Here is an 18,348-nt window from a genome sequence, read left to right as displayed (position 1 = left end):
CTGGATTTTGGGAGAGAGGGCACCCTGGTGTGGGGTGCCCAAGAGCCGTGAAAAAAACTGTGAGCACAAGCTCCCAGTGCTGAGCCACAGTCTGGGATTCTAGAACCTCAGAAACAATCCATGATTCATCACAATAGGTTGTGCTCTGAGGTTCTCACTATCGCCCGATCAGGCAGGTTGGACCTCTGGCAACCCACGGCAAATTGTACTGTGAAGGCTCATGCACCGTGGTATACTGGGGCTCGCTGCCCTACCTTAAAAACTCATATTACCAAAATAACATATACTCTATGTAATAAATTTTAAAATTTATCTACTCTCTTTTTAAAGTGTTCTTAACAGTGAGGTGTGATTAGCTGGTTATTTTTTGTTTGACTCTCTAAATCAGCCTTTTTTCCTTTTGGTCCTGGACCCCAGAAGGATGATCTCTCTTGAGTTGATCACCTGAGTGCTGGTTGGGGTTGGCTTTAGATTGTGTTTAGCCAATGGAAGATTGGAGGAGAGAACACACACACACACACACATACACACGGATTGAGATTGAAGTATTTATTCCTCCTATTACCTTCCTGCCACAGTTCTGACACTGGCTGGGTCTTGATGTGACAGTTTTTGAAGGGTGTCCTCTCTTCCATGGCGTCAGCTCTCCACCAGGCTATGATTACATGTTTTCCTTCCCCTGCTCCCTCAGGCCTAGGAATGATGATGATTTCTTGCAGTTGCTAAATCTGGATGCCCCAACTTTATTTTTTTGTTTCCTTAACCCTGCTCACTTCTGTTAATAGTATTTTCATAATGGCCTATATCAATCATGGTTTTGGCAGGAAACAGATGGCAAACTCAAATGGGTAACAGGAGAATTTACGTGATATGGGCATTGAAAAGGGATCTACAAGACATATTTGAAAGCTGTGCCTTGAGCTGTAACTGCTGAGAAGATGGATGCAGAGAAGCATCCACTTGGTACTAAGCTAGAACTTTGGGGGATTGGGTGGCAGAGCTACCATAGCCCCCATCTCCTCCCTCTTCCCTGCCCACCTCTCTTGGACCACTTTGTTACATGTACCATTGAATGCTGGATCTAGAATAGATGTATTTGTCACTCTTATAATTATTTAATGCTTGTCTCCCCCATTAGACTTTTTCTTAATACATGTAGCAGGCAAGTGTGATGACTTTCTTTTTTTTTTTTTAATATTTATTTATTTTATGTATTTATTTTCCTTATTTTTTTTTGGCTGCATCGGGTCTTAGTTGCAGCACACAGGATCTTTGTTGAGGCATGCGGGTTCTTTTCATTACAGCCCACCGTCTGCTTGGGTTTCTCTCTAGTTGCGGTGTGCAGGCTTCTCTCTAGTTGTGGCGTACGGGCTCCAGGGCGTGTGGGCTCTGTAGTTTGTGGCACATGGGCTCTCTCATTGAGGCGTGCGAGCTCAGTAATTGTGGTGCGCAGGCTTAGTTGTCCCGCAGCATGTGGGATCTTAATTCCCCAACCAGGGATCGAACCCGCGTCCCCTGCATTGGAAGGTGGGTTCTTTACCACTGGACCACCAGGGAAATCTCTTCCCCATTAGACTTTAAGCTCCTTGAAAATGGTGTTCCAGTCTGTCTTGATCACTGTTGTATCCTCACTACCTAACAGCATGCTTGACACATAACAGGTGCATTTTTCCTGCATGAAGGAATAAATGAATTATCTTTTCTGGACCTCGCTCTACTTCATGGAGGAAGATGTATAGACAGCCCCTAGAGTGGGCTGGCTGAAGATTCTGGGTCAGTGGGAGAAAGCAGGACCTCAGGGATCAGAAGTTGCAGAGGCCTACCCTACTTGGCTTGAGTTGGAGGACAAAACTAGGATTTCCAGGTCTGCGGCTCAACTCCTCTGGAGGAGAGAAAGGCATGACACAGAATGCTGTCAATAGTTCCTTTTTTTGATGTGGAGTGAGTTAGGAGAAAGAGCTGAGATCACATTCAGTCAGACTTTTGTTGATAGAAGCAGTGGAAATTAGTGGAAAGGAAGAGGTGCTATCTATACTACCTACCAGTTTAAAGTTTGCCAGCAGTTCTCTTTGTAATTATCAGAACTTTCTGGGACATCCCTGCCTCACGCCTCCCCAGGAGTGACAGTATTAACAGATAAGACCTTAAAGCCTGAATGTTCTCTCCTTAAACCTCATCCTCCAACTTCTTCCTCCCTCTTCTTAAGGTTGGCTTTACAGGACTATACCTCAGCCCCACCCAGGCTGGCTTTCACTGGGCTCTACTTTGGGAATCTTCTCCCTGTGTCCAGTAGTCTGGCACTTCAAAGTCCAACCTGTGAGTATCTGAGCTCATCATAGAGGAAGCCATGTGGTGATGGAGAATTCACTATGGAATTTGAACAGTTCTGGAGCTAAGACATCCAGAGGTATTCCAGTTCCTGCCTAGATGAGTTAATGCTCCAATTTCTAATGCCCCAAATGAACCAAAGAACTAGCCAACTCAGCCCCTGTAATGTTTGTGACCTGGTTAAAAAAGATGAACTTAGTCAGAGTCTTCTCCTAGAAATATGCAGTTGGAACACAGAAAGACAGAGAATATTAGCTATGGGGAGCTGAGTTGAAAGGTCATTTAGACTCATGTGCTGAGACCACTATTTGGGGCCAAACGGGGGATAAGCAAGCTGAGAAGTCCGGGAGAAAGTAGCAGAGAGAAAAAGAGTACAGTGGAGATGAGAGATACCAGGCCTCATTCGGTTTACCTTAAACGATGGGGAATTAGATATACATGTCAGAATACACACCACCCAGACTGGGCCTCATGGAGACCTGAACACAGTCTGTGACCTGAAATAGTTCTGAATACACAGCTGTTCTAGTAATAGTATCTGGTAGACCTTCTTTTCTTCTAGTCTTGCTGCCTACGTTCTTACTGCTCTTGCTCTAAACTGACTTTCCTCTACTCTCTATGCTGTGACTTTCGCTTACTTATAACTCCTACTGATTCATAACATTTTTCTTTTTTGAAGTATAGTTGATTTACAATGTTGTGTTAATTTGTGGTGTACAGCTAAGTGATTCAGTTATACACATGTACACACATATATATTCTTTTTCATGTTCTTTTCCATTAGGTTTATTACAAGCTATTGAATATAGTTCCCTGTGCCATACAGTAGGACCTTGTTCTTTATTTTATATATAGTAGTTTGTACCTGTTAATCCAAAACTCCTAATTTATCCCTCCATCCTCCCACCCCATTTCCCCTTTGGTTACCATTAAGTTTGTTTTCTATGTCTATGAGTCTGTTTCTGTTTTGTAAATAAGTTCATCTGTATCATATTTTAGATTCCACATATAAGGGATATCATGTAATATTTGTCTTTCTCTGTCTGACTTATTTCATTTAGTATGATATTCTCTAGGTCCATCCATGTTGCCGCAAATTGAAATAGTTCATTATTTTTATGACTGAGTAGTATTCCATTTATATATATATATATATACATATATATATATATATATATATACGTATATATATATGTACAACATCTTTATTCGTTTATCTGTCAATGGACATTTAGGTTGTTTCCATGTCTTGGCTATTGTGAATACTGCTGCTATGAGCATTGGGGTGCATGTGTCTTTTTTGGATTAGAGTTTTCTCTGGATATATGCCCAGGAGTGGGATTGCTGGATCATATGGTAACTCTATTTTTAGTTTTTTAAGGAACCTCCATACTGTTCTCCATAGTGGCTGCACCAATTTACATTCCCACCAACAGCGTAGGAGTGTTCCCTTTTCTCCACACTCTCTCCATTTATTATTTTTAGACTTTTTAATGATGGCCATTCTGACCGGTGTGAGGTGATACCTCATTGTAGTTTTGATTTGCATTTCTCTAATAATTAGCGATGTTGAGCATCTTTTCATGTGTCTATTGGCCATCTGTATGATTTATAACTTTTGCTCACTCAGAGTTTCTGAATGTTCATTACTTCTGCTTACTCATGACTTCTGTTTATTCACGGCTTATGCTTACCCCTGACTTCCCTGACATGTGCCTTTGTCTATTCTTTGGTCCTAATAGGCATTCTTGACTCTGACATTCAGTTTTCAAGAGAGAAAATCTCAATGGCTTAACCTCTCATTCTCAACCCTTTTGCACAAAATTCTAATGCCAGGCTACCACACAGGTCTTTCATGCAATTCACAGTGGCCAGGATGGAGGTCTATGTGATACCTAGCATGGTGATCTATGTTAAGAAACCTAGAAAGGGGTCAGAGCTGTGGTAACCATTCTGAAGTTTCCTGAAAGTCAGACGGGGCACAGTAAAATGGAAGGCATGTTGCTTCACCTGTGCACTGCTACTGCCAGGGGAAGGCATCAAGACCTTGCACAATCTGTCCCCACATGTACTTTCTCTGTCTTGTCTTTCTGCTCCTCCCCTTCCCTTTCTCTACCTTCATCCCAAGCTCCATCACAGGCCACATCCATACACAACTTCTAATTATTCTCTGAATATGCAATGCCTTCTGCATTTTCATGGTTCCCCTCCCCCCTTCCTGAAACTGTACTTCTCCATCTAGTCTTCCTGATAAGCATTAATTTTTTTTTTTTTTCTTTAGCATTAATTCTTAACTCTTCACACACTCCCTGGGAAGTCTTAATCCATGTCAATCACCACCTACCAACTGAAGACTCCCCAGATCCACCAATCTGGCCCATAGACTCCTCTCTTTTCAGTTTAGACCCATATATCCAACTACCAGCTGGACATTTCTATCTGGATATCCCAGAACATTTGAAACTCAACATTTGTGATACTGAATTCATCATTTGTACTCCACCTCTGTTCCTGGGACTTTTAGCTTGGTACGGGCATACCTTGTTTTACTGTGCTTTACTTTATTGTGCTTCTCAGATACTGCATTTTTTACAAATTGAAGGTTTGTGGCAACCCTGCATCAAGCAAGTCTATGGGTGCCATTTTTCCAACAACGTCTGCTCACTTCATGCCTCTATGTCACATTTCGGCAATTCTTGTCTTATTTCAAACTTTTGCATTATTATTAACTTTGTTATGGTAATCTGTGATCAGCGATTTTTGTTACTCTTGCAAAAAATTACGACTCACTGAAGGCTCAGATGATGGATAGCATTTTTTTAATCAAAGTATTTTTTTAAATTATTTATTTATTTAGGCTGTGTTGGGTCTTCGTTTCTTTGCAAGGGCTTTCTCTAGTTGCGGCAAGCGGGGGCCACTCTTCATCGCGGTGCGGGGGCCTCTCACTATCGCCGCCTCTCCTATTGCGGAGCACAGGCTCCAGACGCGCAGGCTCAGTAGTTGTGGCTCACGGGCCCAGTTGCTCCGCGGCATGTGGGATCTTCCCAGACCAGGGCTCGAACCCGTGTCCCTTGCATTGGCAGGCAGATTCTCAACCACTGCGCCACCAGGGGAGCCCTAATCAAAGTATTTTTAAATTAAGAAATGTACATTATTTTTTAGACATTATTCTATTGCATGCCTGCTAGACTACAGTATAGTATAAACATAACTTTTTTATGCACTGGGAAACCAAAAAAATGCATGTGACTCACTTTATTGCAATGTTTGCTTTATTGTGGTAATCCAGAACCCAACCTCCAAGGTATGCCTGGGCGAGTCACATGATAAAAGTTATGTTTATACAGCAGAAACTAACACAACCTTGTAAATCAGCTATAATCCAATAAAAATTAATTTTAAAAAAAGCCTTCTCAATTAAAAAGGAGTTATGTCTACACTATACTGTAGTCTATTAAGCATGCAATAGCATTATGTCTAAAAAATGTATATACCTTAATTTAAAAATACTTTATTGACAAAAAATGCCAACCATCATCTGAGCCTTCAGTGAGTCATAATCTTTTTGCTGGTGGAGGTTTTGAAATACTGTGAGAATTAGCAAAATGTGACACAAAAACATGAAGTGAGAACATGCTGTTGGAAAAAGTGGCACTGATAGACTTGCTCAATGCAGGGTTGCCGCCAACCTTCAATTTGTAAAAAGCAAAATATCTGGGAAGTGCAATAAAGGGTGGGAGTGTGGCACAATAAAACGAGGTGTGCCTGTAACTGACTTCCCCCTTGCCCTCACCTCCGCATTATGTCAGTTTCACCTCAAACTAGTTTATCAGCTCCTCTTTATTCCCACCAGCATAACCCAAGTTCAGGCTCTCATCTCCTTTCCCCTGGACCACTGAAACAGCTTCCTCTCGGCCTCTGTTGTCCTCATCAGAACTTTCTTTTTTTCTGTTGCCAAAACTGACTTCTAAAACTAAAATCCTAAGTAGTAAAGTTCTGCAGAAACTCCAAATAAGGGTCTCTCAGATCAGAGCTTCTCTAGCTTCAGCTGCCATAGCCTTACATCCCCACAGGAGCTCAGCCTGCAAACAGATGGTTAGACACTTCCGCACCATCCTTTCGAGACAACATTTTCTCCATAGTCAGGTTGCATGAACCCAAAAGGAGCAGCTGTTCAAAGGTGGGGAAAGCTTCTGTTTGGCTGGCCATATAACATTTGTCCCTTCTTTAACAAATCAAGTCAGGGATGGGAGGAAGGATATTATCACTGGTAATTGTGTGAGTAAAAGGATACAGCAATTTCTACCTTTCACTTGACCGGCTTTTCATAATTGTGACTCAACCAGTGGTGTGCTGAGAGCTGGCTTCAACTGGCTTATGAGAGCTGATTGTTAGAGTTTCAGGAATTTTACAAATTGGTGGTTGAACACAGGTATTAATAAAAATTAACATATAAACTGACAAATTATATTAGAAACAAAGATGAATACTCAAAACCTCATCACTCCTTATTTATTTTACTACATTTTACTATTAATCTTCACTGTTAAGGTTATTTAGTTCTGTTGTATCTGAGTGTTAGAAATACTGTATAATGGTGTGCACATCTCTTAACTTAATTCAGTGACGTCAGGATGGTAGCTTGAAATTGCCATTGACACCATGTAAATCTACAAATTCTACAAATCAGGACTCTCCCCACCCTCCTTTACCCCACAAGCCAGTTGTTAAACATTTACCAGCACACCAGTGGACTAAACCCGTGTACTTATAACCTAGGAAAGTTGATGATCGACTTCTCTTCAGAACACTAAAATCTTGCAAACTTATTTAGCATAGGAACTCATCTATGACAGTGCAACTGCTAAAAGCTTTTAAAACTAACAGCCTGGAATTCTGCTGTGACTGAAGCCAGATGGGGAATGACAATTGAAACTAATGGTGGAGACCAACATATACAGTCTTTTGTGTTTCTTTTGTAAGAAACAGAGAAGTTTTCTTAATCTTAAAAAAAAAAAATGTATACCATTTTTGGGTAAACATATAAAATCTTACTCTACCCTAAGGAGGCCCCCTTTAAACCTCCTTGATGGCGGCTGAGAAAGGGGTTGACTGCTTCCTGATACCTCTATGGGCTAAGATGATTTTGTCAAGCTTTGTACAGTTTGTACTAAGAAAGCAATTAGGTTTTACTTTCTTTTATAAAGTGTATTATAGAAACTGTATTCATATATTTATTAATTGACACGTCCTCCCACCCTAAGGTTCAGACATTGTCTGTCCCCACCCCTAACTCATGCACCATACATCATGTTGAGCCCCTCAGCACTCCTCAGGCTACAGTGGGTCTCCTCTATCTTTTCCACAGCAGGAAAGACTGTGAACAGGAGCTGGGGTAGCCCCTGGCCTCGGTGAGGGGCTTGGACAGCTGGACTCTCTGGAAGGAGAGTCAGGGAGAAGCTTCAGGGAGTGGAGAGAAGAGAACCCCTGGGAACTGGGGTAGGCATCAGGGCCCACCCTCCTCCCCTTAGAATCCCAGAGCATTCTAGGACTAGGGCTAACTGGGAGTCCCAGAAAAAAAACCACTAAGTAAAAACCTGATTCTTAGCAGATTATAAAAAATTATTTCTGAGGAAACACATCCATTCTTGTTCATGATGTGGAGCTGGTGCTAGGGACCTACTGAGTCTAAAGGATCCATATCTGACAGCAGGAATCCAGTCCTCAGACACTAATTTGGTGGCTCTTGGGACCCAGAAGACTTGCCAGGTTTCCCTGGCAGAGTCACAGGGTCAATGGAGTCTGCAGATCCGGGCTTCAATCTGCCAGCTATCCTTTGTCACCTGGGACTAACCGCTTCCTTTTAGTTTTCTCATCGATAAAATGAAGACATTAATAACTACCATATAGGCTGTTGTGTGAGAATCAAATCGAATAACATTGTTCAAATATTTAGCACTGTGTCTGGTACATAGCAAGCTCTCAGTCAATCATGCTATTTTGGGCTGAAGCAGGTGACACAACCTCCTCAGACTTCAGAGCTGGGCTGGGGAATAATTATACCCCTATGGAATAAGCCCTCCGTTTTAGTGGGTTTCCTGTTCTTAAGCTGGGATTGAAGGTTAAAGCCAAGTTGCGGGGGGTATATGTTCATTCTTGAAGTCCGATGTTTGTTTGGGTAAGAGGCGGACCCAGGATCTGGGGTGGGCCTAGGGCTGCAAGGGAGCCTGAAGCCAAAGGTACAAAACTTTCCCCTCCAGATCAGTGTTTTTAAATTACATTCGTCAAGCAGTGTAAACAAACAAAAATCTCTAGTCTGTAATGCAGCCTGCCTGAAAGATAAACCCAAATCTGCTATTTTATGTTTAGTGCTTTACTGAGCAACAGTCTAGGCAAGTATCCACTTCTTCTAATTTTTTTTTTTTTTTTTTTTTTGGTCATTTTATTTCATTTTTTGGCCGCACTGCACGTCATGCAGGATCTTAGTTCCCCGACCAGGAATCAAACCCGTGCCCCCTGCAGTGGAAGCGCGGACCGCCAGGGAAGTCCCCTAATTTCTCTGAAATCAAAAGATTTCAATATCTGGACTTAAACCGTATTCAAGGAAATAGTCCCCGAAGTACGGAAGATCACGGTGTATGCCCCACCCCTCCAGGGTCATTAGCTCACCTGGATCTCATAAATCCTTTGGCCGAGTAAGGCAGACATGATTCTCCCATTTAAAAGCTAGTTAAAATGGGAGCAAAAGAAGCCTTGAAAGAACGTGGCTCCCTCAGCAGGGCAGGTGGCGGTGAGCAGAGCCTGTGCAGCAGGAACGCGGGGCTCCCATCGGGCCCTTGGCTCACGCCGCATCCGCATCCTGGGGAAGCCCAGCCCCTCGCCTCGGCTCCCATTGGCTGCCGTGCCTGCCGGGGTTATAAAGCCAGATCCTCAGGGTCCGGGCGCCTGCAGCTGACCCACCTCCTGCTACTGCCTTGTCCTCGATCGGAGATGGGGACGCGCTTCCTGCTGCTGCTGCTGGGCCTCTCCTTGCTGCTGGGCCTCCTGCAAGGTGAGCCCCTGCCGGGCATCTGGGAGGGCCGTGGGGACTGGGTCTAGGTGAGGCAGACCCTCAGGGGCTGTGGGTTGATGGGCATGGGGCAGTGGGAAGAAAGGCACAAGGACCTAACCCGAGCCTTGGAGGTAACCACAGCCTCACCCCACCCCTCTCTTTCCTCCTCCACCCTCTCTCCTTTGCATCTTCCACTTTGAGTCCCACTCTGCTCCTCTTCCCTTTCTTCTTCCTCCTCCCTCCCCCATTTTACTTCAGCCTCTACCTCCTTCCCACCTCAGTTCTAATCCCTGATACTCCCCCATGCCTCAACCTTTCTCATTGAGAGCCCTACATTTGAATTGAAAGGGGACAAAGAAGGTTCTTTGTGGGTGGTGCATGTGGGCTGTTCCCAGAAGGAGGAGTGATCACGAGCCCTAGAAGCGGGGTTAGTGAAGGACTTGACCTCACTCCTCCAGCAGCACAGCCCATCCCTGGGAGGACAGGGCGAGCCCTCTGCGCTCAGGTGCAGACCCTGTGCCTAGAGGCGCACACGCCTCCTCCCAGGTGTAAGCCAAGCGCGGAGAAACGACCTGCTTTCAGCACATTCGTCAGGCGCTGGGAGCCGGTCAGTGTCCAGGCGCACCTGGGTCACAGGTGTGCTCCCTCCTGAGCAGCCGGGACGCTGGGCCGGAAGGGCCTTATTATGCTGCTTTGACTTTCCAGCTCTAGAATGTTTCCAGTGTCACCGAGTCAATGCCAGCGGGGTTTGTGAGAGCGGGGAAAGCTTCTGCCAAACTCAAGACAGCCAGCAGTGCTTCCTGAGGAAGGTCTACGAAGGTAGGTGGGGCCTGAGAAGTCTCCTGGGTGACCTTTAGCCTGATCTTGAGGGAGTTGGCTCTCTTAGGAGCCCTGGGGAAAAAGCAGAGAGTGTGGGAGAGTTTGTTTGTTTGTTTTCCTAAAAAGTTGGAAAAGAGTCCTCTGGATCTGGTGCTGGACTGCCACGGGCCCTTGACTGTACCAGTAGACCTATCAGGAGAAAAAGTGCTTGCTGAGGGGTCCCTGGATCCTTGGGTAGTCCCCGTACATACTCAGGGAGGACAGGAATTGGACTCTAAATATTCCCCTGGAGCTTGTGTGTGGTAGCACTTTTGAGAATGGGAGGCCTTGGTGCCAACAGGATGAGAGGTTGGGAGAGGATGGCCCACTGGGGGCGCATGACAGTCAGCATGGCTCTGATGTCCTTTCCTACGTGGCTGCCTGACTCCTCAGGACAATGCGCTCTTTCTCCTCATTAGTTGAGGCGCTCATTCTTTTTTTTTTTTTGGCCGCGCTGCGACATGTGGGAACTTAATTTCCCGACCAGGGATCGAACCCGTGCCCCCTGCATTGGGAGTGTGGAGTCTTAACCACTGGACCGCCAGGGAAGTCCCGAAGGGCTCATTCTTTCAACAAAGATTTATTGTTTACCTCTTGTGTGGCATACACTTGAACTTGGAGGCCACAAACCAGAGATCCTCTTGTCTTTCTTCCTCTCCAGGTGACAGGTTCCTGTATGGATACCAGGGCTGTGGGGACCTGTGTCTCCCCGTGTCTTTCTTCAGACAAAATGCTCGAGTGGATTTTGTGTGCTGCAGTGACTCATCTTTCTGTAACAAGCTTTAGAGACTTGGCCCTTCTTTGCCCTGTTCCATTGTTCATTCAGCCCTTTCCTAGACTCCTGCTGCCTCAAAAGACTGGGCCATCTTTCCCCAGCACTGACCCAGCCCTGACACCTACTCAGCTACAGGTGTTGATGTTCCAACACCTTAACCCACCAGATAGATGCCTTCTCCTTCCCACCACCCTTGGTGCTCTTTCTTTCTCAGATTCCTATCTCCTTCCCTTTGTCTCGGCTTTCTCTTCCCTCCCCCAACACCCCCATCACTGGCCGGCATATAGCAAGCTCTGCCTTCCTGTCTTCAACAATTATTTCCTGATGCTAAACTCTCTAATTAGGTGCTGATGATATAACAGTGAATAAGGTAGACCTGACCCCTGCCCTCCATATGTCTTCAGTTTAGTGGTTCCTTTACTGCCAGTCTGACCAGGGTCACGAGAGCTGCAGCATCTTGCCCCCCTCTTATTCATGGAACTTAGGGTTGGGAGGGATTCCTTCACCACCACCCTCATTTGACACACACACACACACGTGAGTGCTCTTTCTCAGTCTTTCCCCCTTTCCACTGTTTAGCTTTTTTCCTAATAAATCACATATGTTTTTAGGTTGGTCTTCTTTGGAATTTTTGTTTTCGCCTTTTAATTACATGAGTAAAAGCCATATTTAACTTAGAATAAGTATAAAATACTGGCAAAAGTAGACATTACTGGCAATCCCATCGTATCACGCAGAGATGTTATCTTGTTTACATTTTCAGGTATGTCTTTCCAGGCTTTTTTTTTAAACATATAATTATGCTACTTTATAATTCTTTATTTTATTTGTTTATTTTTGGCTGTGTTGGGTCTTCGTTTCTGTGCAAGGGCTTTCTCCAGTTGCGGCAAGCGGGGGCCACTCTTCATCGCGGTGCGCGGGCCTCTCACTATCGCGGCCTCTCTTGTTGCGGAGCACAGGCTCCAGACGCGCAGGCTCAGTAGTTGTGGCTCACGGGCCCAGTTGCTCCGCGGCATGTGGGATCTTCCCAGACCAGGGCTCGAACCCGTGTCCCCTGCATTGACAGGCAGATTCCCAACCACTGCGCCACCAGGGAAGCCCTTTTCCAGGCTTTTAAAAGCAGAAGTAGGTCATGATATGTGTGTGTGTTCAGATATAAATATATATACATTTATATATATTAAAAATTATAACCTTTTTTATATAAATTATGGATATCTTTCCAATGATACTTTTATGTTACCATCTTTTATTGATTACATATTAGTGCATCATATACCTACAACATTTATTTAACAAGTTCTGTACTGTTACTTTGATTACTTTCAACTTCTTAAAAGTCAGATTTATTAAGTTATCATTGACATGCAGTAAGTTCATGCTTTTTAGGTGTGCAGTTCCCTCAAATATGATCAATTATGTGTGGGTGTATGGTATTTTATTTTTGCATATGAATGTCCAATTGTTGTAGCACCATGTGTTGAAAAAATTACCCTTTCTCCTTTAAAAATTTTTAATTGAAGTACAGTGTGATACATAATCTATAAAAATATCCTTTTTTTCTTTTAGTTACCTTGGCACATTTATCTAAGATCCATTGACCATATTGGTGTAAGTCCACTTCAGGACTCTTCCTTTTCTTCCATTGACCTGTATGTCTCTCCTTAGGCCAATACCAGGTTGCCTTGATTACAATAGGTTTATTGTGAATCTTGATATTAGGTAGTGTGAGTCTTCCAACTTGTTCTTCCTCAAAGTTATTTTGAATATTCTAGGTTCTTTGCAGTCCCATGAAGATTTTCAAATCAGCTTAATGATTTCTTTAAAAAAAAATGTTTTCATTGGAGTATAGTTGATTTACAATATTATATTTGTTTCAGGTGTACAGCATAGTGATTTAGTATTTTTGAAGATTATACTCTGTTATAGGTTATTACAAGATAATGGCTATAATTCCCTGAGCAATACATTATATCTTTGTTGCTTATCTATTTTATATATAGTAGTTTGTGCTTGTTAATCCCATACCCCTAATTTGTCCCTCCCCACTCCCTTCTCCCCACTGGTATCCACTAGTTTGTTTTCTGTATCTGTGAGTCTGTTTCTGTTTTACATATACATTTATTTTTTTTAATTACATGTATAAGTGATATCATACAGTATGTCTTTCCCTGTCTGACTTATTTCACTAAGCATAATATTCCTCTAGGTCCATCCACATTGGGGGAAATGGCAAAATTTCATTCTTTTCTATGGCTGAGTAATAGTCCATTGAGTATGTGTGTGTATGTATGTATGTATAAAATACCACATCTTATTAATCCAGTCATCTTTTGATGGGCGCTTGGGTTGCTTACATGTCTTGACTATTGTAAGTAGTGCTGCTATGAACATTGGGGTGCATGTATCTTTTTGAGTTAGTGTTTGTTTTTTCCAGATATATACCCAGGAGTGGAATTTCTGGGTCATATGATAGTTCTATTTTTAGTTTTTTGAGGAACCTCCATACAGTTTTCCTTAAGGGCTGCACCAATTTACATCCCCACCAACAGTGTACAAGTGTTCCCTTTCTCCACATCCTCTCTAACATTTGTTATTTGTAGACTTTTTATGATAGCCATTCTGACAGATGCGAGGTGATAGCTCATCGTGGTTTTGATTTACATTTCTCTAATAATTAGTGATGTTGAGCCTCTTTTCATGTGCCTGTTAACCATCTATATGTCTTCTCTGGAAAAATGTCTACTTAGGTCTTCCCCACTTTTTGATTGGGTTGTTTGTTTCTTTGATATTGGAGTTTTATGAGCTGTTTGTATATTTTGGAAATTAAGCCCTTGTTGGTCACATCATTTGCAAATATTTTCTCCCAGTCCATAGGTTGTCTTTTCATTTTGTTTATGGTTTCCTTTGCTGTACAAAAGCTTATAAGTTTGATTAGGTCACACTTGTTTATTTCTGCTTTTATTTCTATTGCCTTGGGAGAATGACCTAAGAAAACATTGGTATGATTTATGTCAGGGAAGGTTTTGCCTATGTTCTCTTCTAAGAGTTTTATGGCGTCATGTCTTATATTTAAGTCTTTAAGCCGTTTTGAGTTTATTTTTGTGTATGGTGTAAGAGCGTGTTCTAACTTCATTGATTTACGTCCAGCTTTCTGAATATGACTTGCTGAAGAGACTATCTTTTCTCCATTGTATATTCTTGCCTCCTTTGTCGAAGATTAACTGACCATAGGTGTGTGGGTTTATTTCTGGGCTCTCTATTCTCTTCCATTGATCCATATATCTGTTTTGTGCCTGTGCCACACTGTTTTGATTATTGTAGCTTTGTAGTATTGTCTGAAGTCTGGGAGGGTATGGCCTCCTGCTTTGTTCTTTTTTTTTTTAAACAAAGACAATTAGTATTTATTTATTTATTTTGTCTGTGTTGGGTCTTTGTTGCTGTGCACCGGCTTTCTCTAGTTGCGGCGAGCGGGGCCTACTCTTTGTTGCGGTGCGCAGGCTTCTCATTGCGGTGACTCCTCTTGTTGCAGAGCACGGGCTCTAGGCGCGCAGGCTTCAATAGTTGCAGCACGCAGGCTCAGTAGTTGTGGCTCGTGGGCTCTAGAGCACAGGCTCAGTAGTTGTGGCTCACAGGTTTAGTTGCTCCATGGCATGTGGGATCTTCCTGGACCAGGGCTCGAACCCATGTCCCCTGCATTGGCAGGCGAATTCTTAACCACTGCACCACCAGGGAAGTCCTCCTGCTTTGTTCTTTTTCCTCAGGAATGCTTTGGCTATTCTGGGTCTTTCGTGGTTCCATATCAATTTTAGGATTATTTGTTCTAGTTCTGTGAAGAATGTCATGGGTAATTTGATAGGGATCACATTAAATCTGTATATTGCTTTGGATAGTATGGCCATTTTAACAATATTAATTCCTCCAATCCAAGAGCATGGGATATCTGTCCATTTCTTTGAATCATCTTCAGTTTCCTTTATTAGTGTTTTATAGTTCTCAGCATATAAGTCTTTCACCTCCTTGGTCAGATTTATTCCTAAGTATTTTATTTTTTTGATATGATTTTAAAAGGGATTGTTTTTTTAGATTCCCTTTCCAATATTTCATTGTTATTGTAAAGAAATGCAACTGATTTCTGTATGTTAATCTTGTATCCTGCTACCTTGCTGAATTAGTTTATCAGTTCTAGTAGTTTTTGTGTGGAGGTTTTAGGGTTTTCTATATATAGTAACATCTTACTGAAAACCCGAATGAATTTTTTTGCCAGCCCAATATCATGTCATCTGCATCTAATGACAATTTTACCTCTTCCCTTCCAATTTAGATACCTTTTATTTCTTTTTCTTCTCTGATTGCTGTGGCTAGGACTTCCAATACTATGTTGAATAGAAGTGGTGAGAGTGGGCATCCTTGTCTTGTTCCAGATTTTAGTGGGAAGGCTTTCTGCTTTCCACTGTTGTGTATTATATTGGCTGTGGGTTTGTCATAAAAGACTTTTATTATGTTGAGATATGTTCCCTGTATACCTACTTTGGTAAGAGTTTTTATCATGAATGGATGTTGAATTTTATCAAATGCTTTTTCTGCATCTGTTGAGATGATCATATGATTTTTGTCTTTTCTTTTGTTGATGTGGTGTATCACATTGATTTGCAAGTGTTGAACCATCCTTGTGACCCTGGGATGAATCCAACTTGATTGTGATCTTTTTAATGTAGTGTTGAATTCGGTTTGCTAATATTTTGTTGAGAATTTTTGCGTCTATATTCATTAAAGATATTGGCCTGTAATTTTCTTTTTTTGGTAGTGTCTTTCTCTGGTTTTGGTATCAGGGTGATGCTGGCTTCATACTATGTCTTTGGGAGTGTTACCTCCTCTTCAATCTTTTGGAAGTGTTTGAGAAGGATCAGTATAATTTCTTCTGTATATGTTTTGTAGAAATTGCCTGTCAAACCATCTGGTCCTGGACTTTTGTTTCTAGGGAGGTTTTTAAATTAAAGCTTCTATTTCAGTTCCAGTAATTGGTCTGTTCAAATTATCTGTTTCTTCTTGATTCAGTTTGGTGGGCTGTATGTTTCTTGAAAGTTGTCCATTTCTTCTAGGTTGTTGATTTTTTTTGGCATATAATTGTTCATAGTATTCTCTTATTATTATTTATTTATTTATTTTGTATTTCTGTGGTATCAGTTGTTATTTCTCTTTGTTCATTTCTTCTTTTATTTTGGTCCTCTCTTTTCTTGGTGAGTCTGGCCAGAGGTTTGTCAATTTTGTTTAAGCTTTCAAAGATCCAACTCTTGGTTTTATTGATTTTTTTTTCTATTTTAAAAATCTCTGTTTGTTTATTTCCTCTCTGATCTTTATTATTTCCTTCCTCTGCTGACTTCTGGTTTTGTTTGTTCTTCTTTTGCTAATTATTTTAGGTGGTAGTTTAGGTTGTTTATTTGAGATTTTCTTTTCTATTTTTCTTATTTCTTTTCTTTCTTTCTTTTTTAATGAAGGCCTGTATCTCTATTAACTTCCCTCTAGTAACTTCTTTTGTTGCATCTCATAGATTTTGTATGATTGTGTTTATTTTTATTTATTTATTTTTAAAATTATTTATTTATTTGGCTGCATTGGGTCTTCGTTGCTGTGCACGGGCTTTCTCTAGTTGCAGTGAGCAGGGACTACTCTTCGTTGCAGTGTGCAGGCTTCTCATTGTGGTGGCTTCTCTTGTTGTGGAGCACGGGCTCTAGTTGTGTGGGCTTCAGTAGTTGTGGCTCGTGGGCTCTAGAGCACAGGCTCAGTAGTTGTGGCACATAGGCTTAGTTGCTCCGCGACATGTGGGATCTTCCTGGACCAGGGCTCGAATCCGTGTCCCCTGCATTGGCAGGCAGATTGTTAACCACTGCGCCACCAGGGAAGTCCCTGATTGTGTTTATATTGTCATTTGTGTCAAGGTATTTTTAAATTTCCTCTTTGATTTCATCATTGGCCATTGTTTTTTTTTAGTAGCATGTTGGTTAGTCTCCATGTAATTTTTTTCTTTCTCATTTCTCTTTCTGCAGTTGATTTCTAGTTTCATGCCATTGTGGTGACAAAATGTGCTTGAAATAATTTCTATACTCTTAAAGTTATTGAGGCTTTTATTCTGCCCTAGTATGTGGTCAGTCCTAGAGAATGCTCCATGTGCACTTCAAAAGAATGTGTATTCTGGTTTTTTTGGATGTAATGTCCTGAAAATATCAATTAATTTTAAGTGTTCTACTGTATCATTTAGGACTTCTGTTGCCTTATTGATTTTCTGTCTGGAAGGTCTGTCCATTGGTGTGAGTGGAGTGTTAAAGTCTTCTACTATTATTGTACATCTGTCAATTTCTCCCTTTAATTTTGTTAGTATTTGTTTCATGTATTTGGCTGCTCCTATATTGGGTGCATATATGTTGATGAGTGTAAATCCTCTTCTTGTATTGATCCTCTTATCATTATATAGTGTCCTTTTTTTTCTTTCTTTATGGCCTTTGTTTTAAAGTCTATTTTGTCTGATATGAATATCATGACCCCCACTTTCTTGTCATTTCTGTTTGCATGAAATATCTTTTTCCATCACCTCACTTTCAATCTATGTGTGTCCTTTGCCCTAAAGTGGATCTCCTATAGACAGCATATTGTAGACTCTTGTTTTTTATTTATCCAATCTGCCAGTCTATGTCTTTTGATTGGAGCATTTGGTCCATTGACATTTAAGGTAATTGTTGATAGATATGTATTTATTGCCACTCTAAACCTTGTTTTCCAGTTGATTTTGTATTTCTTATTTGTTCCTTTTTGTTTTTCCTTTTGTGGTTTGATGATTTTCTTTTGTATTATGCTTATGTTCTATTCCTTTGTTTTTCATGAATCTATTGTTTGTTTTTGATTTGTGGTTACTGTTTTTCAAGTATGTTATTTAACCCATGACTATATCTATTTGCTTTAGACTAATAATCATATAGGCTCAAACATATTCTAAAAGAAAAAAAAACCCTACATTTTCTTACTCTCCTCCCCCACATTTTATGATTTTGATACCCTCTTTTACATCTTCATGTTTATCTTTTTGCATTTTGGTTATCATCACCTTCACAAAAATTTTTTGATTTTTTAATCTGTATACTGGCTTATTTAAATGATTTACTTTCCAGATGTGATTTTCCCTTTTCTATAGATTCTTGCTTCTTTTCCATTTAGAGAAGACATTTCAATATTTCTTTTAGGACGTGTTTAGTATTGCTGTATTCTTTTAGATTTTCCTTATCTGAGAAATTTTTTCTCTCTCCTTCTATTCTAAATGATAATCTTGCTCGGTAGAGTATCC

The 18,348-nt window shown here is 41.4% G+C and overlaps 1 protein-coding gene across 1 annotated transcript; it reads left to right on the top strand.

Moving 5' to 3' along the window:
• The first annotated feature begins 9,318 nt into the window (after positions 1 to 9,318).
• LOC132369565 (protein PIP-1-like) lies at positions 9,319 to 11,039 on the top strand. Its single transcript, XM_059929240.1, has 3 exons — positions 9,319 to 9,379; positions 10,085 to 10,198; positions 10,899 to 11,039. Exons 1-3 carry the CDS (start codon positions 9,319 to 9,321, stop codon positions 11,021 to 11,023), a joined length of 300 nt encoding a protein of 99 aa, XP_059785223.1. The 3' UTR covers positions 11,024 to 11,039.
• The last annotated feature ends 7,309 nt before the right edge of the window (positions 11,040 to 18,348 follow it).

Source organism: Balaenoptera ricei, chromosome 8 (assembly GCF_028023285.1).
Source record: "Balaenoptera ricei isolate mBalRic1 chromosome 8, mBalRic1.hap2, whole genome shotgun sequence".
NCBI classification, from domain to species: domain Eukaryota; kingdom Metazoa; phylum Chordata; class Mammalia; order Artiodactyla; family Balaenopteridae; genus Balaenoptera; species Balaenoptera ricei.
The sequence above is the reverse complement of the archived record's forward strand: the minus strand, read 5'-3'. Positions and strand labels throughout refer to the sequence as shown.